General features: G+C 40.0%; 1 protein-coding gene across 2 annotated transcripts in view; it reads left to right on the top strand.

The window, feature by feature from the left end:
- The window catches only part of LOC115336927 (cytosolic phospholipase A2 epsilon-like), a 34528-nt gene extending 12424 nt beyond the window's left edge, over window positions 1-22104 (top strand). Inside the window, exons 6-21 of one of the 2 annotated variants that reach the window (XM_030004729.1) lie at window positions 497-537; window positions 7084-7126; window positions 7732-7795; window positions 8932-9074; window positions 9228-9317; window positions 10039-10076; window positions 11741-11876; window positions 13832-13968; window positions 15197-15419; window positions 16347-16461; window positions 17241-17378; window positions 17659-17766; window positions 18583-18774; window positions 19248-19417; window positions 20422-20608; window positions 21474-22103. In XM_030004729.1, the coding sequence (XP_029860589.1) occupies window positions 497-537; window positions 7084-7126; window positions 7732-7795; window positions 8932-9074; window positions 9228-9317; window positions 10039-10076; window positions 11741-11876; window positions 13832-13968; window positions 15197-15419; window positions 16347-16461; window positions 17241-17378; window positions 17659-17766; window positions 18583-18774; window positions 19248-19417; window positions 20422-20608; window positions 21474-21682 (2034 nt within the window). In that variant the 3' untranslated portion in view covers window positions 21683-22103. Of the gene's footprint in view, window positions 1-496; window positions 538-7083; window positions 7127-7731; window positions 7796-8931; window positions 9075-9227; window positions 9318-10038; window positions 10077-11740; window positions 11877-13831; window positions 13969-15196; window positions 15420-16346; window positions 16462-17240; window positions 17379-17658; window positions 17767-18582; window positions 18775-19247; window positions 19418-20421; window positions 20609-21473 lie in introns of both variants that reach the window. The other variant, XM_041119103.1, reaches the window with a different exon arrangement.
- The last annotated feature ends 2822 nt before the right edge of the window (window positions 22105-24926 follow it).

The following is a 24926-nucleotide window of genomic DNA, read 5'->3' on the forward strand; positions in this document are numbered from 1 at the left end:
GAGTGCTCCATGCTAGTTTTTGTTAAGAACAAATCTCTGTGCTAAAAATCTAGGATGGAACTAGGTAGAACTAATTACCCAGTGCCTTAATTCTGAATTTTTCTGGCATGTTTGTTAGCTTTTGGTATAAGATCTGAATTTTCAGCCACTTTAAACTGTAATATTATTAAAGCAGCTGATTCTTTTTGTGTTGGGAATTAAAATCTGAAAAATGTGTGTTTTAGCAGAATAGCAGCAGTTCCTACATCTGCATGCTTATATTGCATTTAGATTTCAAAAAACTAGTTTTAGCAACTGCTTTTTCAGTATCTTAAAATTCAGTACCTTCAGTTGGCACCACGGGGCAGAGGGGTGTTCAAATTATTCTTATGTTCTGGGAATTTTCCTAAGTGCTATTCTAAATATATATTTTACAAATTATATGTAACTTGTATGATGAAAGCTATGAAGAAAAATACGTAATATACCTTTCTTTCTTTTTTTCCCCTCTCTTCAGACACGTGAGGAGCTGGAGGTGGAGTTCACACTGCAGAACACGTGAGTAGAGTCCTAAATTCTAAATAAACTGTTGTATTCAATATAAAAATAGTCTGGAAAGCTGGTTCATATGTGACAGTGCTTCTTAAACCTATAGTCTCTGAAAGCAGTATCTAGATGTTTTCATTCAAGTCTAGTAAATTGGAATTTCAGAATACATATTTTTAGATTTTAAATATCCGAAAATGTAATTTTTGCCCTGTTTGACTGCTACCTCTGGGGCACCAACTTCCTTCTGTTCTCTTTTTGTCATTGAATCAATACACAAGGAATTATGAGAAAAATTACAATATTCAGGAAGTTTTGACCCTTAGAAGAAGGAGTGCCAAGCCGAAATGTCTTGTGTCCCCCCTTCGTGGGGAATCTGGCTTTTCAAATCCACAGCATTATAAAATGGTCTCTTGTAAGTTGGTCTGTTCAGCTCATCTGGCTACACATGAGGAGCTGTGGTAGGCTTGAATATCAGCTCCAGAGGGGAGAGGAAGTAAATATTCTCCGTAAAGTAAGGAACAAAGATCACTGTGGGAGGCTGAGGACTGAGGAACCAGGAAAACTGGAGGAGCAACACTAGCTTCACTTGGTAGGCTTGAAAGCTGTTGGTGGAATTTGACTGTTTAGGGGAGATGTTTTCTTCAGGCAATTCATGCCGTGGAGAAATCTGGGAGTCTGTTGCTCTAACTGGAGAGGGAGCGTGATGCAGGATCATGGGTATTCTAGTCTCTCTCCATAATATGCTTTATGACTCTAAGGAAGTTACTTGAAAGGATTTCTGTTACCAATTTGATCCATGTTATTGGACTGAAAGTGTTCTTAAAACAACCTTAGAGAAGGGATGATATCGCTGGGACCTTCTCAAGGCATTCAGGTCACTTCAGGAGGCCTAGCAGGATAATATGTTGGTGGAGGCTTTGAATAACATGTTTATTCCTGGCAGAAGGGGAAAGTGGGACTTGCTGGAGAAAGGGCAGTCGCTCAGTGTTAGGAAAGATCTCTCAGTGTTCACAAGCAAAAAAAGTCATCAGAGATAAAGTAGTCCCAGAATCTCCTATGACAACTCATGGAGACTCACCAGGGTGGATTGTTTGTTGTTTACTGTGCACCAAAACTGGCAGAAGGCCCAGCAACAGCAAGACAAATGGTGCCTATCACAGCTTAGGAGTGTCACGACATCAGTAATGGCAATGGGGAAGGGAGCTCCAGTAGACGTCCCAAATGTTCTGTCTAGGGTCTTTCTTCCTTTGCAAGTTAGAGGATGGCTTATGGAGTTGGCACATAGAATCATACTCTTGATAATCCTATCTTTTGATGAAGGAGGTCCAGATAGGTTGTCTGACTTGGATGTTGTGCACGAGTGGGTTTGCACATGGGGACAGAGGCTGGAATTTGTCTCGGAGCATGTGCGCACCAGCTCTGTGTCAAACCAATTGCCTTTTCCTGGAGACATGTTCAATAGATAAGTCAGAAATTTAGCAGTTTCTGCAGGTGCTGTCTGAGTAGGAATTCTACTGGTTGGAAGATGATGGTTGGGACCTTACAAATAAAAAGGACACTTGGCAGTCCCAAGGAAGAGGTTTTAAAAGGAATCACAGTCATGGCTCAGTTGCTACAGCAAGAACACATCTGATCCACTTTTTTCATTCATGGTGTGGTAGCTGGGTGACCAATGTAATAGCTGTAGCTTGAAGAACTCCACATGCAAAGGGAAGAAATTGCTGCATCATAAGTCAGGGGGAGTCCCTATGAGGTCCCAACAGGACTGAGAAAAGGGAAGATGCTTCTCTGGGAAAATGGGCTTCTTGTCAGAAGGTGGATAAACATTTCCCCTACTATCCCTCATTTGCATTTCTTGCATATGCATGGTGGTCAATGCTGTTCTGCCCATCAGTTGAGTCTGGAATAAAGGTGTAAGCACATCTGAATTGATTAAATAGCATGACATTGGTAGGATATTGAGAGGGTTTTTTTTCCCCTCAACGTAGAAAAGTATGATGTCAGGAGTAATTAATAAAAGGGTTTGTGCACTAAAATTGGAGACAATAGATCACATTACCTGTGAGAAACTAAAGAGCCATGAAAAGGTCTGAAAGACTGAATTGAAGTAGCTGAGATGGGTCACCAGAAAGCTAGGGACCAAACTGACCTCTCCTGTGTGGAACAAGCTCAGCAGGTTTTGGCAAGGGTTTTTGGCATTGCTGGATGGGAGAAGTGTTGACAGAGATTAGAGATAATTTTCAGAGGGGGAGAGCCAATCATCGTGCTAAGAAGTACAGCTAAGCATGTGGGACAGTTTCTACAAATCTGGTATTGTGATGGGAACAATGAGAACATACTTTTTTGAGGCAGTTTATCTCTGAAATTAATAATTATTCCCACCAGCACATTTTGTCTGACACTATTTATCTGAAGTACTTTTTCATTCCTTCCCCACCTTCATTCCAGACTTTACCAATTGCAAAATTTACTACATAAGCTTGTTCTTTCTTTCCAGCATTTCAGATGAAAAGTATCACACATGAAGTGTAACCCCGGGCTAAGAAAATTGCCTGGGTTGCACCTACGATAGTGGCTTTGTCACTCCTATTTTTGTTTGCCTATTGACCTCACTGCAAAAATTGTGTTTTCTGTTCCTTTTACCAAAGAACATTGTAAAAATTCTCTCATGTGCTGGTGGGCTGGATGAAATTGGTTCCTGCATTCATTCCTGTTATCTTTTATTTAAAATGGAAGAAAACCTTCATTTTGGTAGCTTGGTTTCCACAACTGCAAGATTAATACCCTCTCTAGTTTTGCCTCACTCTTACGCCACTCCTGCAGTACCTGCAAATGCTCACCTCTCTGCTGCCACTACCCGTGGCAGACACTGAGAGCCAGACGTTTGATCCTAACGACACAGAGAGGAAGGCATGCTCCTTCCTCCAAGTGCCTTTTCACCAGCAACCGAGCCAAGGGATTGCAAACGTCCGCCCAATATTTTATGGGCCCATAACACGAGCCCAGCTGGCCTGAGAGCTGCTGCCCTCGAGCAGCAGCGACAGACAAGGTAAGGTCGTTGTAAACAGGTTGCTGATTTGCGCACTTTAGTGCTTTTTGTGTTATTTTCTGGTGATTATCAACGGTGACGTGTGCTTTCTCCCCTGTGTTTCCACGGGTAGGGTCCAGCATCAGCATGAGCCTGTACGAGTTGCTACAGGGACGGGGTCCCGCTGGACTAGGTGGCTTCGCTCGCTCAACATCCCCCTCCCCTCTGACTTCTACTGAAGCCCACACCTGACACTGAGGGGCCACAAGGAGACTTCTGATGAACTAAAAGGTACTTTGTGTTTCCAAGGAGAGGTCTGAGGTCCCCAGGGTATTTGCTGGGTCTGCTGATCTTTTTTGGCCTCTTCCTATCTTTCAGATGTCCCAGGTTGAGGAAGTGCATCTCAAACAACTCTTAGAAGAATGAAGGACCACTCTTACACAACCTTTCATCTCAGCTCCCCCTCCCTTTTCTTTTTTTTTCAAATGTGAAAGACAATGTTTAAAACAAAGCCCACTTAACACAAATAAATGTAAATAGGTGTACAAAAAGTTGTATACAAGTTAAATATTAATTACTGAAATATGGCAAAAGCATGCTTTTTAGAAAATAAAAGCCTTTTTTTCTTTCTGTAGTTCTGCTGTGTTATTTTGAGAAATTTACCCCATATGTGTGGGGACCAGCAGATCTTGCTAGCCATTTGGTTTGGGCACTGCTGAGGAAACTCTCAGGGTAGGCTGAGTCTCCATCCATTGGGGACCAAGTCTACTGTTTGTATTTGTGTTCATGGCAGGAAGTCACAGGGCCCCAAGGAGCACTGAAAGCAAAAGTTTTAAGTTGAGAAAGATGACAACCAAAGAATCTTTGAGGTGAATACAGTTTTCTTTATTGAAATACTACCATCCCCCATGCTTCTCTTGGGTTGTCAGAAAGATCAGAAAAGTAGCCTGCACTATGTGGAAGCTACTAAAAGAAGGGAAAGCTGGATCTGACATGAAAGATTTAAAATTTTGTAGATAGGTATCAAAAAATCCAGATTCTCTGGTGAAAAGGAGCACAGTAGTCTGCCACCTTCTCCTTTTTATATCATGCCTGACTTACAATGATATGGGCAATGCAGTCACACAGATTCTCATATTACAGTTTGCATTTAGAGCAGTTTGATGCGTACCAGGTGTTGGGAAGTGATCCCCAGGCTCACGGAGTCCACTGCAGTCTTAGGTACCCCTTCAATAGACATTTAGTGGAGAAGGATGCCCAGGGTCTCTGTTCCTGGCTTCCCCTGCCACAGGCCATAATATGCTCCCAATTCTCATAGTAAAACTGAGCTCTGCATTAAAAAAGGCCACAAATCACAAACTGTGATGGAGAACAGGAGTGTTAGTATGTGTAATGAGGGCTGTCTAATAGCAGGCTGGTTGTTAGGGAAATTACCAGCTGGTCCTGAGAAGTAGACGTTATTCAGTGCTCCAAAGATAGGCAAAATATTCAAAGGTCCCTGCCAACCTGAACAGTAAGAGCTCTTCTGCACCCAGCTCAGCTGTGTTTCTAGCCACAGCTGATCTCCAAAGCTTCAGAGAAAGGTGAGTGTCTTTGCTCTTCCTGAAACAAGTGTAAGGATCACCAGCTTAAAAAAAAATTAAAAAATTAAAAACATCTGCTGTGCTGTGACCAGCAGAAGCCTTGAAATTTGGGATATAAAAGTTGGAAGTGCAGTGTGGAGAGTAACCAACAAGTGACAGCAGCTGGGCTTCCTTACAGCAGTGACCACAGAGGTGACACCCCAAGAGGGACATCTCGGTTGTCAGTGCTTAATGCCTGTGTTGTCCTGATTCTTCCCAGGAGCCTTCCAAGCCGTCCTGTCCAACAGTGCAGGTTCTTCCACCCTGCTGAAGGTCATGCCTTGGACCTCCTAACTATCAGCCTAACTTAATACTTTGCTGATATCAATATCTCAAATAATACTACACTCTACTGGATATTTACTTCCATAGAGAGACAACTTTTCCTGTCTTTCCACCTTCATTTCACTAGGCTATGCAGGCTGAGATCTTTCAATATCCACCATGCTGTTTCTCTGCTTTCCTTAATTTTTTTAATGAAGTATTTGAGGATGGTGACACCATATGTCATGTAATGTTACAACTATTTGACTACAAAATAGTAATTAAGTGCAAAAGTTTGTGTCTGCAACAAAACTTGAGTGGTACTTAAACCTATTCCCCTGCATGCAGGCAGAAACACTGAGTATTTTTTGCCCATTCCTGACCAGTGTTTCTTGAACTCTTTTAAAATACACTTTCAAAAAAAGATCCTACAAAATCCTTAAGTAAAATTTTTTTTTCTCCAGTGTATAACTGGGTTTTTTTGGTTGGTGGTGTTTGGTTGGTTTTTTTTTTTTTTTTTTTTACTGTTCTGCACTATATTTAGCCAATTCATATTTTTCTCTTTAAGGAAAATACTGATTTGGAAATGAAACTTTAAACTGTTGATGAGCTTTGAAATTCTGGGAGAATTCTTTGTCATGGGAAATTTTACAAAGCTATTTTCATGGGTGTTTATACTGAAATCTAATAGGTGTGATAAACCTTCTCTTAAAATGGATAACAACAATGTCATTCGTCTGATTTTAAACGAAGCATATTGCCTGGTTTCAGCTGATATGAAACATGTATCTCAACTATGTAACTATGTGAGACTACAGAGTGTATAATCCATAGCTTGTAAAATCTGAATAAACAGCTTATACTGTCTGCAGCAGGTTGAGGAGTCAATCCTTATAATTTTATGTATGTAAGTGTGTTCCCTTTGGACTAATCTGTGTTACTGAGATACTGTATGAATTTACATCTGCAATTTAATAAAATGGTAAATTATAAGATATCCGTAATGAGACATTGCGTGATTTTTCTGGGGGAAAAATATTGAAGAATATAAAAATTGACATCTGAAGTATATGTACCCACTTCTGCCTTGAGATGGGTAAGTGGAAACACATCTACACATATAGTGATATATTGAAATCTCATGTGCATTTTGTAAATTACTTTAGAGAGGTAAGTACAATTTCTTCTGCCGTTATAGTAATTTTTGGAAAATTGTGGAAATCTAGACAAGTGTATTAGTTTTTCAAGTACAAAACCTTGGGTCTAACTGTGTAATGATCAAAACAATCAAGATGGACGTAACAGCCTCCGGCTCTCCGCAAACTCAGTATCTCACATATCAGAATTCATACTAAAGCAAGTACGAAAAACCACAGGAGTAAAAGCCCAGCTTCATATACTATCGTGGGTGGATGGAAAAACTTGTAACTCAGCTCGTTGTCTAGGACCACACTTGATAAAAGCTTTGAGGTATTTTTGAGTGAGAATGTTAAAGTCAGAAATGTCAAAGTTAATGGGGGAAAAATAAGTAATGTGTTAACTCATATTTATCTGAGTATACTTAAATATTATCTGAGTATACTTAAATATTTATCTGAGTTGTCCCACCCATGACATTGTATTTTCCATTTTATTTTTCAGTCTGGACTATCCTGATGGCATTATTACTAATGGAGTTCTAGTGGTAATGTATATTTCTTACAATCTTTCCTGTGTCTGCATAACAAGAGTTCATATTTTTAACTCTGGAAACTTTGAGCTGTGTCCCAAAGCCAGTGTTATCATCCACAATGTCCTACTGAGAAAAAGGATCTGCTGTTGTCACTAAGGGTCATTGTTTTCCCATCACTCCAGTGCAGTGCCACCTCTGCAAAGCCATGCTGTGAGGCTGCTGTCAGCATGCATGTGCCACCTCCTTTCTTCTATAAACCTGGATTTCCTACCCATTATTGCCACATTATACCCAGAACTATCAGGGGTTAATGAAGAGAGTGATGAAATACTCGTAAGAAGAGTCCCATATCTCAATACACCTATTATTTTTAATAGGTCTCATCGTCTTTACTTAATTGTCTCTCCAAGTTCAAGCAGTTCATAAGTTGCTTCTCTTTACTTTCAAACTTAGAAAAAATACCACTCACTATTGCCCTCATGTTATCTGAAGACATAATAATAGATAATAATTGTGTTGCTCATTGATCAACTAGAGGGTTTGGTTGAGAACAGTATGAATCAATGGCAATGACATTTACAGTTTTCTCAATCATCATTTATCCTCTCTTGCTACAGGCACGTGAGGTTTCCTGTTTGGAGGTTAGAGTGGATACAGGGAAGCTGAAGCAGCAATCCACAAGTGAGGTTATTGCTTCATTAACCTATTGTTTTTGTGTTGTGATACAGTCATTATAACAGATGTTGAAAAATTAATAATCTGTTGTGCATGTTACTCTAGCTGTGTTTCATAATACCTGGTTTCGCTATGCCCTACCTTGCAGAAAGATTGTATCTGTCAAAATTCAAGTTAGTCAAGTATTTAGTTCCAAGGCAAATCTTAAATTGGTTCTGAAAGAGCTATTTTTTTTTGTTGTTGCTTGAGCAAAAATAATAAACTTAAGCTCTTAAGTTTAAATGTAAAATTTTATCAAAGGGGTCTGCACAAAACACAAACCACCACCAAATCAGGACTTTGCCTGTAAAATGTAACAGGACTCTTCACTAGTCTTTAAGTTCATTCAAATAAGCAGTAGCTTGTGTAAAGCTACTTATGGGGCAAATTGTAAAAAAAATCGTGGCTGTTTTGAGATAATTCATGAACGGAAAACTGACCTTTATGAAGAAAATTGTAGCAATGGCTGAGTTGCATTGTAAGAAGATTCAGACTGAAATGTAACGTGGGGAGGAGAGGTTAGTGACCTAAAATTATATGTATCTTGGCCCTGATCTTGCAAGAGAACAGCATACAATCTCTCTGTAAATGTAAAGGCTTTTCTGTATAAGGAACACAGCCTTTGGGTTGACAGGTTGTTTCAGTTTTGGTGACACAAGGGCACATGTCAAGTAGTCTGCTTGATTTTTGGGTTTGAATCATTTGACTATTGTAGCAGACCCAACATACAATAAAATGTACACAATGAACCAGAACAGACTGACATCAAATAAATGACTCTCTTATTCAATATGAATAATCCAAAATGCCTTTAAACTGATACTTCTTTAAATCTAAATCTTGGTTTTATTTATTTATGGAAATCACATACCAAACAGCACACTACAGTATTTAAAAAATATGTGATTTCTGTATATTAATGATTTATACAAATCCACTGAGATGTTTTATATCAGTTTTCAATCTGTTTTAGCCACCCAAAGTCTACTTAATCATCGTGGTGTAAGGAAAATTGGACAAAAAGCGTGGAAGTGGATTTTATTAGTTATGTGTGTTTGCTTGGAATAGTTAAAATTCTCTTTGTTTTCTGCCTCCATGTTTAGACCAGGAGCTTACATTTACAGTGAAAGGATCCCATGAAGGAAGCCAGAAGATTTTGCTGGACTCTGACCGAAGCCTTAGGATCATCATATTTCACTGCGTCATAAATGACCAGACAAGACTGGATATCACATTACCAGAAGAGGTACGTTCCCCTTCTGGATGTTATCATTAACCTTAATGAAATTAGAAGAAGAAATTAATGTAACCAGTGAACTGAACTAGCCCTCTTAGTAGAAGTTCTGGAGATGACAAACCTTTCATGTGCGCATCCCTACCACTTTTTACATTGTTTCAGCTGGCAGAGAAAAATGAAACGGAGGGATCTGGGGTCCTTTCTTTCCCTTTGAATTCACTCCCTTTGCAGAAGGAAATAATAGTAGAAGAGGTGAGTGCTGTGAACCTTTTGAAATAAATATTTTCAAAATGTGCTTAATTCTGTCCTGCTAGAAATAAAGTTACCAAGTGAACAAAATCACTGTGTAAAATTGTACAGCTATTTATTGAAAACATTAAAAAAAATTAAGACTGTCATATTCATTTTAAGGAAGCTGTTGTTAACCATAATTATAGTAATATGAAAATCATTTCAAACCTGCATCCCAAAATTAGAATTAAGTGGTTTCAAGGAACAAAAATGACTGTCATATGCACATACATTCAAAAATTTCTTTTTGGGTATTGGGGTAATTCCAGAATGGCTAGGAATTAAAAAAAAACCCATCCAGAACACAAGCTTAATTCAGATCTTAACATGTCTAAATATTGATATTGAGAGTGTTTTGTATGTAATTTTTTTTCTTTTTTTTTAAAATAAGGTTACTTGTCTCATTCTTGTTGCTCCTTCTAAGTGTGCACAATGTGAGCTGGTGTAACGTGCAAGTTCGTGGCACACTAACTGCCCCAAACAGATGGGCTTGTTAGATAAGAGAGAATTTGATTCTAGAGCAGGGAGTGAGACTTTGGTTAATTGTACCAAAATAATGTCCTTAGCTACATGAATTATTATTTGAGAACCTCCTCTCTTACTGAATGAGCATTGCCTGAGCTTGAAGGAAAGAAATGTTTTAAAATTTGGTGGTAATTAGCTTCATTTTCTGGATTTCTAGGATCATTCCTTTCACTTGTACTTGACAGCAAGAAAATGGTAAGATAGCCTCTTTTTGTCCTATCATCCAGGATTACTGTAAACTAGTTATCTAGGTTTTTTTCTATGATAGGTGGAGAGATGAACATATGCCGCGTGAGTGCTTTGTCCTGTACTCACGTGGTGCCTGAGGTAAGTGCAAGTCTGCTGCATTTACAAGATCATGCAGTTCAATATGAGTTTATGAGCCTTGGTAGGTTTCTTCAGAGTAACTTAGCCTATTTTATGATTTCTATTCTTAGACATGAGTAAATCTGCACTACTCGCATATTAATTTTGCGACCCATTTATGCCAGTAGTCAGATCTGCATGATGACTGAAATAAACTCTCTCCCTCTTTAACTTTGCAAAGTCACCAAAACATAGGGCAGCCTGGCTTCTTCCCCTTCTGCTTCACTGAGCAGAATGGGAGCTGAAACCTGACCAGCTGCACCTCTGTCAACCCACTCGCAGGGACAGAATTGCCCCAGTGATAGCTAAAATTGAAGACAGTGAGGTTTTATGGTACAGCTGAAAACTTCTTATGGTTCACAGCATCCTTAATATTGGGTGATATACAGAAGGGAAGCAAGGTGGATTTTCAGAGCATGGGAGCACTTTGTGTAAATGAAATTCAGAGCATGGGAAGAAGAGCTACCTACTCAATCTCAGCCCATAGCAAAATGTATTGAAATGTAAATCTAACAGATACAGATTTATAGAGAGAGCAAGAGAAATTTTAATCTAGCACTAAAAAAGCTGTTTGTTTCCATAAGGTCAATCAGTTGACCTTATTCTGTTATAAAAATTTTACACTGTGATATACCAAATTTGCTGGAGAAGAGACGTTACTAACATTAACCCTTGAAACATTCATGTTTGTGAAATATTGGTGAAAGTAATGTTCAGGATAGACTTCACAGCCACCAGAGTGCGATGTGACCCAGAAGATTTGGTCAATATTGAGTGCTCTTCTCAGTAAGAAGTGTATTTGTGGTGGTGTAGGCACAAAATATTAGCTGCCATTTGATTGGTTTTGTACCTTTTTTTCTGCGAATTTTTTGGCTTGTGCTTCACTTTTCTCAAGGGAGAAAATTGAATATGGCTCCCCATGTGGAAAAAAATGATGGATATTCTTATGTATTTGCAGGATGAAGCTTGCAAATGCTTATCTAGACATCTGTTCAGCACACAGGTGAAAGGCTCGGTTTCACAGGGCAGAGGCTGAGTAGCAGATGATGCTTGCTCTGCAGTTCAAGCTCCATCACACAGCTCATTAGGACCTTCACTTTGAATACTGTTAGTGAGCTGTCAAAACCTGAGAACAGGTGATGGTGGCATCACTTGAGTTTTCCAGGATGTCATGGTGACAAAAAGGAATGGGTACAGAAAAAATTACTCCTGAAATTACCCCTTTTGGTGATCTTTCCCTGACTTGTGTGTTTTGTCTTTGTGCCCGTGTTCACAAGAAATCTAAAGTACGTTGGAAACTCCTCTTCGTCGTCACTACTATTCCCTGCTGGCAATAGAAATGCTCCTTTTTCTTCTGTTCCTTGACCAGTATTCAGACTTGGAAATAGCCTGTTTTACAGATGATTTGTGGAGTTTACTGTCTACCTGGCCTATAGGTCTTGAAATCAGCTATAAATGACATGTGCATTGATTTGTCCCGTTGTCTATTCCAGCTCAGGAGACCTGGATGTGCGCTTGGGGTTTAGCCTGTGCACGGAAGAGCAGGACTTCCTGCAGAAAAGGAAGAAATATGTTGCAGCTGCTCTGAAAAAGATTCTTCATTTGGAGGAGGATCTGAAAGAGCATGAGGCAAGCCAGTGCGGTCCCTGGTAGTAACTCCTCTCCGGGGATCGGGGCCTGGCTCACAAACTGAAACCACAAATGAAAAACCAGTTTGTTTAATCCTGCTATTCTGGGGCAGGCCTGGCCACCTAGGGCAAGAGATGAGCAAGAGCAGCAGTAGCTAGTTCATGCAGCAGAGCGGGGAAAGTAGGATAACGCCCTTACAGCCCCCAAAACTTCTCAACAGCTCCTCAATTCAACCCATTCCTGTTTATTCTTGATATTGCTCATGGGTCTGAGGAGGAAAATTTATAGTGGGCAGACATGGAACAGCTGGGGGATGCTGCCTGGGAAATAGCGTGCCTTAGCTCGGTAACAGAGGCAAGGTGGTGGTCGTAGCATTTGTAAAGGATTTTGAGGGCAGAAAGCAAAATTTTCACACAGATATCTGAATAAAAATACTTTGGGTGGTTTCTGCAGCAGAAAAGGTGTATTGTTGGGAAAACTGACTACTAGAATAAAACCATCAAGCTGGAAGAGTGAATCTTACAGCTTCGTTGAGTTGTATAGATTAAATAGCTGACTGAAGTGTAGCTTTATCACTGTAGCTGCTGCTCCTGCCTCCACAATTCAGTCATAAGTTTTGTAACTGCTTATGCCTAACTGGGTCGTTGAAAATCAGAAAAGTACAAACGTACCAACAACAAGAATCCTCTTTAGCTTACAATTGAAGGAAATAGTGCTGTGGACAGGATACAGAGTTAAAAAAAATCATATTTTGGATTTCAGAGCACAGAATAATATAGGAAATAAAGTTTTCAAGAAAGCTGGAAAGAACATTTTTACATAGCTGTCTAAGAGTTTCCTGACACATGGAAAAATAGTTCAGGTGGTATGACCAAAATGGTAAGACCAAAGCTGTTTTTGAAAAGGTGTAATTGCTCTGGCTCTGTTATTCATGTATTTAACTTCAAAATTGTGGAAAAAATCCCCTCTACCTTGTTAACTGACTTACATTTGAACTGAAAAAAAAAAATTAGAATTTTAATTCATAATGAAAAAGGTTAGAAAATGTAAAAAACAATATATAACTTTTTGACATTATTCTAATTTTAGTTAGATGATCAGATTTTTCCTCATTATTATTTTATAAAATTTCCTAGATTTTAAGTTCTTATTGAGTTTAGGGTAGGAAGAACACCTCTTCTGGGTTTTGGGGTGTTTTTTTCAGGAGGGAGGTGTGAGGGTTTTTTTATTTCATAGAATGGGAGAAATATTTTCTTCAAACTGTCTTCATTGACTTTAGAACAGCAAATCGCTTGATGAAATTAGAAGCTAGTACTTGAAAGGTATAAACAGACGTTTTCCATAGGGCATGTAAGCATCCACACAACCCAAGATGCTAACGGAAGCAAAGGGTGTACTAGATCAGGAAAAGATTAAGAGAAGAATAGTCTGTCTCTTGAATTACACTTGGACCTTGGAGGGGGGGAAGCCCTATCGATGATTGTGCTTCAGGACATAAAGTAATTAGTGGCCTGAGGCCAGAAGGCTTTGGCTATTGTGCGGTCTGGCTGATTACAGGGTGCTGTGCGTTCTTCTGAGACACTGGTCATTGTTAGAAGCAGAATCACAGATCCCTAATCTGCTCCGGCATGGTAAATCCTGTATTTTCTATGACGGCTTCTAATAATACACTTTGAGAAGAATTCCAGGGTGATGAGGTTGATTCCAATTATATATTAAGTAAACAGCCTCCCCCCACCCCAAATCTGAGTGGGTAGGACATAAGCCTTCCTTCTCCCATCAGTCAGGTGGTGGCAATAGCAGCCTTTTGCAACAATCACATCCTTTTTGTGCAAAGTAATGTCACTTCTTGTGTCGATGCCTGTAACCTGTTATCTGATTTCTGCAGTGAGGAGGAGTGCTTGTCTCTAATACGTGCACGGCTTCCTCTCCTTCTGCCTTGCTGTGTCGAACAGGTGCCGGTGGTGGCCATCACAACAACTGGGGGAGGGACGAGATCACTGACAGCGATGTATGGCAGCCTGCTCGGTCTCCAGAAACTCAATCTGTTAGACTGCATTTCCTACATCGGTGGTTTATCGGGTACCACATGGTGAGAATGACCCAGACAGGGTTTATGTTTGTAGTCTCTGCTCAATCCTGTTGACTATTTGTACAGCACCATCAGCTTATATGGCACTTAGTAAAGCAAAAGTATTTCCATTTTCCCCACAATCTCCTCTGTGTCCACCTAGAGCAAAGAAACAAAACATACTGAGTAAGAGATCAATTGTCACATTCATCAGCTGCTTTTGTCACCACACAGACACAGTCTATGCCTGATATTTTCATGTAAATGCTCTATTCCCTTTTCATATTTCATCAATTATACCTTAGACTGAATGCAACGAATTTGTCTTTAGACTGGAAATTGAAGAAAGATGGGAAGAAGAATTTATGCCTGCCATTTGCTGGTTATTCTCACTTCCATTTTGGATTTAGAGTGCATCTCCCTCTGGTAAAAGATGTATTTGGGGCTAGTGGAATTAATATTGTCGCATACAGTCCAACAAATGACACCAAGTTACTGACCTCGGAGAGACTGCAGCTATGGTTGCTCATTATAAAGTGCTCTCTTCTCCCAGTGGGCATACAACAGATGATGTCATACTTAAAATAACTTAAGTATTTAATCAAGTGGGTTCTAGGTAGCTCCACTCCTCTACAGTTGGTTGGAAGTGGAGAGGTTTTTTGCACTGAATTGTGTGTCAGTCCATTATATAAGCCCAAACATTAATGGCAGGTTTGTCTAAGTATTTGCCAAAATTTGAACTTTTCTGTATGTATGTGGAGATCTGAGTGTACCTGTCTGTGTTATGATTTCAAGGAGATGATTAAGAATGGCTGTACCAGGACATGCCCAAGACCCAAGGACTGCCCAGTTCTCTTGCTGGCAGGAGGCGTTAGCAGATACTTGGGAACAAATGTAGGACGAGAGCAAACTAGTAGTGACTGCTCCATAGAATACTCCCCACCTTCCAAGAAACTGAGTTTCTGAGGACTGGTGGAGTCTTTGTATTTAATAGCCTTGGGTGTTTTGGGTTTTTCTCTCCCTTGAATTTCTCGGATCGTTTTTGAGCCCACATAAACTTTTATCATCAAACCCAGGAAAGCTTGGAGGTTTTGTTTGCTCTTGAAATGAGAGTATTTTAGGTGTGCTTAATTTTTAGTTGTGAGCCCCATAAAAATTAAGAAACAGGCAAACAGGTTGCACAAAAGTTCTCTGAAGCCAAACCGCAGCATTACTCCTCTTTCATTATTTTCTTCTAATGTTTCTTCAGGACAATGGCAAACTTGTATGAAGATGCTAATTGGTCACAAAAATATCTGGAGGACGCAATCAAGGAAGCTCGCAAGCAAGTAACCAAATCCAAGATCTGCTGTTTTTCTTTGGATTGTCTGAAGTACTATTATAATGACCTGATGGAGAGGATTAAAGAAGGACGTAACACTTCTTTCATAGACCTTTGGGGGCTTGTCATTGAATCCATGCTACATGATAAGGTATTACTGCTTTTTTCCAGAAACCTGATGAACTTCCATAGCTATAAAGGAGAAGAAAATAAATCTTGGGATGCCATTCAGTACTACTAATGCAAATAATTAGTTTAGTGGTTGATTAAATTCTGTATATTCAGATCCATTATTAAAACACTACTCTTTCTTTAAAGTGAGGTTGACCTTGAACTGAAGGAGTCATGGCATTGCAGTCAAAGGTGTTCTTTCTTCTTAAAGAAAGTAAAATCCTGAGAAAGAACTATTTTGAAATGTGAACTAATCACTTTGGACATTTGATATTCTGACAAGAAGAGGCACTTAAAAATTTGAAATAATTTACTTCACCAGCATAAATGAAGATATGCATTTATAAAGCGACTTAGCTATATACTGCATATGGAGATGATTCAAATAGCAGGAAAGACCATTCTCTAAATATGTTATTAACTTTTAAGAAAGAGTGATAGAAATTTTGGTACTTTAAAAAGAGTATAACTTAAGTAGTTTTCTTCTGGTTTATGTTTATACAAGGAAGTTTTAAACTGTCATGTGCAATAGAATATGTTCTTGCATATGAATATACTTGCAAAATATCTTAAAATATAATCAACTCTGTTTGCTGAGATCCAGCCAAGGAAAGTACCTTACCTTTCACTTAGCCACATATTTCTTCCCAGGAATGTTTTTTTTTTCCTTGCTGAATCTACCGTTAACCTCTCTGCATATCTCAAGTCTGAGAACCCACATAGGGTGTAGTTGCTTCCTATGGGATACTTGCCAAGTTTGGAATATCCCATGGCAGATATTTCTGAACAATCCAGTGAGCTGAGAATGGGAAGGAGAACCTGGAGAAAGCTGATAATTCACATTATATTATTTCAAGTGCAAGTTGGTTTTCACCTCATTCCATTAACCATTTTTAATCAAAACCAGAAAGACGAGCATAGACTCTCAGACCAACGGCAGGCAGTGGATAACGGTCAGAACCCATTGCCCATCTATGTGGCCATCAACCTCAAGTCCAACTATAGTGCTCAGGCGTTCAGAGGTAATGGTTATGATTTAGATTTCTTAACACCTTTATAGTTTAAGTAATCCGAACTAAAACTAAATGCATGTAATCAGCTTTAATAATACAATAGTCCTTTCATTCTAATTGGAAAAAAAAACCCTTTTAAAATTTTGGATAATAGTGACTAACATTTAAAAATAAAAAATCCAAACATGTTTAGTCTTTAGAATTTGAGTTCTCTACATTGCCAGGAGCGAGAATATAGTTATACCACCTAAGATGCCTAACTCACAATTTATCTTGGTCACAAAAACCTTGTAATGAAACTAATTCTTATGATGGTTCCACATGGTCAATTAAAGGGAAAACTTTGAAATTTTGGGTCCAGTGGCAGGAAAATCACTGTTTCCTCTACTATTAATTTCCACAGTATTTGTTTAATGTGAGCAGCTGAGTACATAACACCAAGTGAATGCTAAGCTTTCTGTCACTGGTGCCCTACAGGGAACAAGTTATACACGAGCAATGCATCCTTTTTGGGTAAGATTAACTGCAGGGAATGCTTATGCTTTTATTCAGACCAGGGCTTTTCTGCTGGAGATTGCTGTATCACAGCCTGGGACTGCCCTCCCTTGATGTGAAAGGACCTTATGGCATTAGTACTGCAGGCAATATAGATACAGCTATAGCTGGTGAACGGCATATTACGAACTAGCCAGTGTCTTTCTTATGATTTTTTTCCTGCTCTCTAGTAGTCTTCTGTTTAGCAATAGTTAACATATTGCCTTTTCCTGATCTGCCTGCTGTTGCCATAGAGTGGCTGGAGTTCACTCCTTATGAAGTCAGTCTCCTGAAATACGGAGCATCTATTCGCGCAGAACATTTTGGAAGTGAATTCTTTATGGGAAGGATGGTGAAGAGGCTCTCAGAGACTCGGATCTGCTACATGCAAGGTGACTATCGCCTAGAGGGAAAGGTGGCCTACTTGAGAGGCAGCTGGCACGAGTGAGTGAGTATGTGGTCTGTAGTGTACAGCACTGGGAAGACACCAGCAAACAGGTTGAGCAGGTGTGAGTTTGCATTAGCAAGGACATACTTGGGAAGTAAGCCCACGAAGATATCCATCCAGACAGAAAGGAAGTATCCAAGGGGAAGGACTGAAGGTATGTATCAATTAAAATTCTTCCAAGACTACTCCATCAATCAGTTTCTATTCTCTCTTTCGCTTTACAGGCATGTGGAGTAGTATATTTTCCATAGATGTGATGTATGTCTGGAATTTGGCTACTGATTCCGAGGACTTCTGGTGTAGATGGACCAGAGACAGAGTAAAAGATATTGGTGAGATTTTTTTGTGGTTTTTTTTACCACCAGTATATATTGTTTATATTCTGTGCAGGGGTCTAATGCCTAAAGAGATGCTGCCGAAGTCAGACAGAAAGAGATGAGGAAAGCAAAGCAGAGATGTCAGCTAAGAAATTTTTCTGCTTGATTTAGAAGAACTAAACCGTGCTTCTTTGGCAAAGCTTTGGCAAAGCTGTGCCTTTTTCTAAAGGCACAAAACCAGTCTCCAGCAGATGTAAAAATCATGTTGTATTTAGAACACATCTTAAGATTGTTAAGTTAGGATATGGTCCTCCTTGGCCACTAATACCGTCAGTAGAGACAACAGCTCTTGCAGAGGGTTGTTTTCTCCACTAAACTGCCTGTGGAGAAAGCTTGCTCTTGCTGTTAATTGCACAGGGAACCTGGAGTGAGTGGCCTCCTAACTTAGCTAATGTTTGCAGCAGGGTGATGTTCACATGCATTCTGAAGGTGTCCTGTTCAAAGGCCGGTGTTGCCCTCCTGTATGTTTTGGGACCCGGCTCTTCCCTCCACCACACGCTGCAATAGAATTGGGCATGATTCGAGGAAGGTGGGAGTGGGAGGTGGTGCTTACTGCCTGGCAGCTTGATGACTGCAGAAAGCTGTCATTTAATTCACTGTCTAATGCTGAGTTTTATTTGGTAGCATAGACTTTAAGGGCTTATAACTATGTTTGATTTACCTTTGGGCTGGGGGATGGTGACAACTGTGGTTATTAGTTACTCCATTTTTTTAAAATATTGATCATTTCAGAAAACCGTCCTAAACTCAGAACTTCTTTCCTTCTTGCAGAGGAAGAACCCTTTCTGTCCATGAATCCCTATGAGGTAGACACATGTCTATTCACTCCCTCAAGTGCCCTCTCCTGTGCTCTGCGAGATGTCTTAACAGGACGCCCAACCATTGCACAGTATCCCAATTTTATCAGAGGCTTCCAGATGCATAGCAAGTACCTGGAGAGTGAAGAATTTTCTACCTGGAAAGGCACAGTAACACTGCATGTTTTTTAGTAACATTTTGACAAGGTTTAGATTTGGGAATTCATTTAGGATGTCCAACAAGGAGGAAGAGACAAGACTGATTTCTGAAATTCCACTTCTCCCTTCCACAAATGGAAGACGTGGAAGCCAGATTTGAACAGCATTTCATTTTTTTGGGGGGTGTGTGGGGGGGTGAGGGGTGAAACTGAATTTGATTGTCTGGGGATTGTGTTCCAGTGGACAAGGTGAGCTCAGCCTGAGGAGGCAGGAGGGATCTTCTCCTTAGGGCCAAAGCTGCTTGAGTTGTCAGGGAAGGAAGGAAAAAGCTGTAGTGTGTCACTTACTCCTGTAAATCAGTGCTCCTAGTGAGTCAAAGGAAGGCAGGGAAAATTGTCCATTCTTCCCTCTTTAACTTTCTGCAGAGGAGCAGTCAATCTCGTTTTTTATTTGTTGGAATGAGAAATGTTTGTGTTTCAGACACAGTGATAGACTCCCTTCCAAATAAACTGATGGAAACAGCAAATGATGAGCTCTCCCTGGTTGATACTGGTTTTTTCATCAATACCAGCTACCCACCACTTTTGAGATCGAAGAGGGAGGTGGACGTCATCTTGCATTTGAATTACAGTGGAGGGTCCCAGACACTGGTAAGGAAAGCCACGGTATCTGAGATCTTTTTCCTTCATGGTCTTTTGGTCTCTAGCACTTGTCAGTTAAACCAACTAACTTTCCAGTACTGGAATGGGAATTAGATGATTATTATCTGATTTATTATTTAGATTATTAGGTGGTTTATTTCTCAGTAACTAAGAAGGATATTAGAAGACAGTGATGGATAGAGGCATTTTAAAATCATCAAGGTCTTCACTGCAGTGGATCGAAGAGTTCTTGAGGAGCTGACTGAGGACCATTCTGGAGCTCTGATGCTGGTTTTGTTTTTCTTTGAACTGAGCAAGTTACAGAGGCAATGGAAAGTCCTGGCAATATTTTAACAGATTAAATGGTAAACCCTATGTGTTTCTGGGCCTGTTTATCTCATATCAGTCTTAGGGAAATGTACTGGCTGATGTTGGACTTGATTAATAATGAAAATATAATTAGTGTTGCATGTATAGTGAGAATAATATAAAAACAAACATCAGCATGTAGTAAATATAGCTGTTAAAGTTTTTTTTCATGAGGTCATAAGGTATGTTGATAAATGTATTTGTTAACAGGGAGTCATTATCAAGTAATACACAGAGGACAGAAAGATTGGGAAAGCGATAACTAATGAAGAAGTCAAGGCAATGACACAGAATAATCTGGACTGATGTGGTCCTTCTCCATTCTTGCAGTTTCTTTGCCTTCCCCTTCTGAACCTGTTTCATTGGAATTAAAAAATCAGTCCTGCAGCTTTTGGCTCCATTTTCAAGCTCAAAGAAAGTGACTGTTTTATTGTTTTGCCTAAAGCAATGCAGAAAATAAAATAAGCTGCAATGTCTGGTGTGGTTATGGCTGTTTCCATCTGAAACTTAACATCTTCTGACAGGAAGATTCAAGCCTTAGAATATTCATGTTAGCTGCTGGAGTTTAAAAAATCCAGGTCTCTGGATCTTTTTTGAATTTTGATTCTCTGTATTAATTTTATTTATTTTATTCATGCATCCAGCCTCTGGATCAGATTGCAAAGTACATCTCGGGGCAAGGAATTCCATTTCCCAAAATTGAGATAAGTGAGGAAGACAGGGAAAACTTGAAGGAATGCTACGTGTTTGAAGATGCTGACAGTCCACAAGCTCCAACAGTGCTTTTTTTCCCCCTAGTAAATGACACCTTCAAGAAATATAAAGCTCCTGGTGAGTCATCTGTGGCTAGCAATTTTAATAAAAAGTCACTTGCCTAGTGTGTGCTCTCCATATCTAATGTCTCACTCTCATCTCTGACTTTCTTTCCAATGCTGGCATTATCAGTCTCATCACTGACAAAAGTAACTGGTCTGTGTCAGTACGTCTGAACTGTGAGAACTCCAGAAGCTTTCCTAATACATTTGAGATCAAAATAGGCATTTCATCTGTAGGACTTACTAGAGATAGTATGAAGGTAAAACTCCCCAAATACATACAGCATAGGTGGTAGGTCCTCATCACAATCTGTTTTATTCTACAGATGTGGACTTGCTGTGTGCTGCTGCTTGCAAAAAAAGATGGAGGGAAAACCTTCTGGAGATTTTGGTGGTAGCCCATTCATCTGGGTTTTGTTCACATATTTAAAAGTAATCTCCCAGACTGAGGACTAAGTGGACAGAGATCTTTGTTTTTAATATGAACTATGTCCTCTGAGTGCCATCATTTCTCCTAAACTTTCAGTGGGAGGGTTGTTATTTCATCCAGTACAAGAGTATCTTGTTTTCCTTTTGCTTGCACTTTTCTAGTTTGGGTAACAAAGACTTTATGTTGTCCAAGGAGTGGTCTCCAAGTGCCGCTGCTGATAATCAATGTTGTCCTCATTTCCAGCTGTTTGGGTTTACATAATTTTTTGGACAGAGGCTTGATCCAGAGGCTGAAGTATACAATGCTGCTAGACTACTTTTACGTCCCTCTGGCAAATCATATCTTTCCCTCCAAATCTCCCTTTTCTACATGTAATTATTTAAATGACTGATATGAGCCACATACTGCAGTAAAACCTTATTGGTGCATCTCCTTGCGGTTTGTCCCTCAGGTGTGGAAAGGAGTCCTGAAGAGATGGCTGAAGGCAAAGTTGATGTCTCCAGCATCCTCTCCCCATTTACGACAAGGGAGGTGTGTTTCAGTGAAGAGAATTTTGACAAACTGGTGAAACTGACTGATTACAATGTCCTGAATAACGAGAAGTTGATTATTCAGGCCTTGCGCTTGGCAGTAGCACGGAGGAGGCAACGGAATTATTAGCCACCGCTCACTAGCTTCAACCTTCCACGTGATATTTCTTGGGTTATCTATTATGTGGTGAGATCAAGATGTTTGATGCTTGCCAGTGATACTTGCAGTAGAAATCCCATCATCCTGAGGACATGCTGGACTCCATCCCATTTACATGACTGTTCAGATGAACAGATTGGAATTTATCAGAGATTTAATCCAAAACAAACTTCAAAGCAGCAAATTTGTGTTTAGTTTTGTTACCTTGTTACTTCACCAACTGATATATATATATTCCGTAAAAATTAATATGGTGTTGTGTAAGATAATAATGAAATATGTAGCACATTAAAATGTGAATCAAAGCAGTATTTGTATGGTTTTTTTCTGTCTGGCAGAACAGCAATCCCTTGAACTGGAATTTCTCTGGTAAATAGCTAATCCATTTTGTTGGTCTTGCTTAGCTTGATTATTAAAGGTTGTCATCTCTGATTTGATTTTCTGTCCACTACGAGGTTTTTATTTAACTGGCTTTCTTCACTAATCTTTGAAAAGAAGTTTCTTAAGTTACTATCAGTGTTGTAAAAATCTATATAGTTTTCACCATCAATAAAAAATACCCCTGAATCAGGTCATCTTTGTTTCAGGTGGTCAAACGAGTCCTCTGAGCTGCTAATTCACAGAACCACCTATATTCAGCCTAAGTAGTAGTCGTGTTGCCCAACTTTCCTTTCATTTTCTCTTGGAGTTGCTGCTGACTGTCCTGTCTCACTCATCTTCACCTGCCTTGACTGTTCCTGAAAGATGGCCTTGCTATTTCTCCCAGTGTTTCATAAGATGGGAAGTGGCTGCTAGCTGTTTGCATAGGATAGAGCAGTGCAAGAGAGCCTTTTGAGATCCCTTCCAGACATGTTTTTTGCAACCGTTCGACACTTTCCTGCAAATGGTCTTTTGCAGGGATTGTCCTGAGAGGGTGGTGGTTCCTCATCATCAAAAATCCTAGAGGTCTTCTGGGGGAAGGTAGCTGCCAAAGGCTCTCTTCTCGCAGCTCTGCAACCGGCAGATCACAAGCTCAGTCTTTCACAATAGCAGCCTTGCGCTGTGGAGCTGTGATAGACGAAGAGGCTGGTCACAGCAGCTCAGAAAATGCTTGGGATTATCTTCCTTTTGATAATAAAAGGCTCCTACTGTTGCAATGAACTTCAGACTGAGTCACCAGGGTAGAATTGGTGTTGAGATCAGGAGAGTGTTGATTATGCTCAGAAGTGGCAAATTTGCTTGTATGGAACAAAGTTCTAGGAAATGGATAGGAGAAAAAGATTCACTCCTATGGAAAAAACAGCTGGTGGTGCATCTTAGAGCAAATTTGGGTGGTGGAAGAGGAGGAATGGGCCATGTTTTTCACCTACGAGCACGTTCATTGTTTTCGTGCACCTGAAACACCTGAAAGGGCACGGTGTAACTCTGTTTTCAGGTACAGTGTTGCATGTTTAAACCTAGATTATTAGTCCTCCACGTGTGTGGCAGCTGTAACTGTGGTTTAACTCCAGCACACTAGAATATCAGCTCATGGGATCCCTCTGGGTCTTTTCCAGAGATATCTTTGGTTTTACTCCCATGGTTTCTAAGATCTTTTTGCTGGAAATGAAACAGAGCAGGGTGGAAGAGGTTTCAGTCTGTTTTACAGGGGAAACTTACTTAACAACAGCATGGAAAAAAGCCAGATAGGTGCATGACACAGCCTGAGCCTGATTAACCCTGCTTTTCATCAGGGTTAATTAGTCCATCTTCCAGCCATGACTGATTACTGTACTGACATAGGCGTGCTGCATCCCAAGTCAGCCTTGGGGTATCTCTGCATTGTGTCCTGCTGGCTGATACAAAACCTGCCTTTCCCTCTCTGAGGGAGTTCCTCCTACTCTCAAGATCATTCTGCAGCTCTTTCTTTCAGCTTCCCCAATGTTTCAATATCCTTTTTTTGAAACAGGGCACCAATAGTGATTTTTTTTTTTTTTTAAATTTCCAGATCATTGATAAAAACATGCAATAGGCTTATAACTGAGCTGTTTGCAATCTCTCTAGGAATATTTTCCTTTGGGGTTACCTTCCTTGGACTACTGCTTTTTGTGAACTGTTAGTTATCCATCCTTAATGTGTTTAAAGTTTGGGTGACATTTGTTGCATCTAGTTCTTAAGTTAGAGTGTCTGAAAATGCCAAATGTTTATGAAATTCAAATTATATCATGTCTGTGAAGTTACCTTTATCAATCAGTTCTCAATTCATTGCAAAGTGAAATGAGATTATTTTGAATTTGATTTCTCTGTTGAATTTCATAATAGCGAGGGTGATGTTTTTTTAAAAAAATCTCTCATTGTTTTTACTTCATGTGTACTCACTTTGTGTACACCCTCACTGAGACAGGGGCCACCTCACATGATGTGCAGTGCCCTGGACAATGAAGCCTTATAAATGTGAGGACATAAAGAATACATGAGAACATAAAGAATAATTAACATTAATATCAACATTAATTTCACCCTCCCAAATGTATTCTCTTGGAGAACATTCACTCAAGCACCTTAATTCAGATGTACAAAGCAAAAAAATTTCTGAGAAAGCGAGTGACCTTTTAAAGCTTTGCCTTTACAAGGGAAACTCTCTTACAGTTTCAACAGGTGAGTTGGGAATTGTTTCACGCAATATTTGTCACTGCAATATCTGCTTGGCTGAAAGACAGCTTACTGCCTGGGTCGAGCAAAATGGAAAGTGAGATGGGGATTAAAAAAATTCTTTCAGATGTGTCTTTAAGGAAAGACCCACCTACTCCCTATAGGCGATAAAAAGCTACAAAAAGTCTTTTGTATGCCCATCGGTTTGTTCGGATGTCCTTGGCCAAAGAAGTCCTTGTTGCCCACTTCTGGGCAGCCAGCTGGACCCTGGCCTGCGTCAGCCACCTGCACACAAGGGGCTGCAGTGGGACAGCCCTCCGGTGTGCAAAAGCACTGTGGCCTCCTCAAGAAGTGATGGGGATGCTTAAAAGTATAAAACATGTGCTCGGTGCCCATAACCGCGAAGGGAAGATCCCTTTCGGGTCTCGATGTCCCTCTAACTACAGCTGCAAAGGCCATCCTTCTGCAGTGCCGGTCTGCAGCACGCACTCACCTCCAGGGCAGCGAGGAGGAGGAGGAGGAGGAGGAGGAGGAGGAGGAGGAGGAGTTGGGGATTGCTCAAGTGGTGGCAGTGGGGTGAGGCGGCGTTGAGTCAGGCACTAAC

Source organism: Aquila chrysaetos, chromosome 2 (genome assembly GCF_900496995.4).
Source record: "Aquila chrysaetos chrysaetos chromosome 2, bAquChr1.4, whole genome shotgun sequence".
NCBI lineage: Eukaryota > Metazoa > Chordata > Aves > Accipitriformes > Accipitridae > Aquila > Aquila chrysaetos.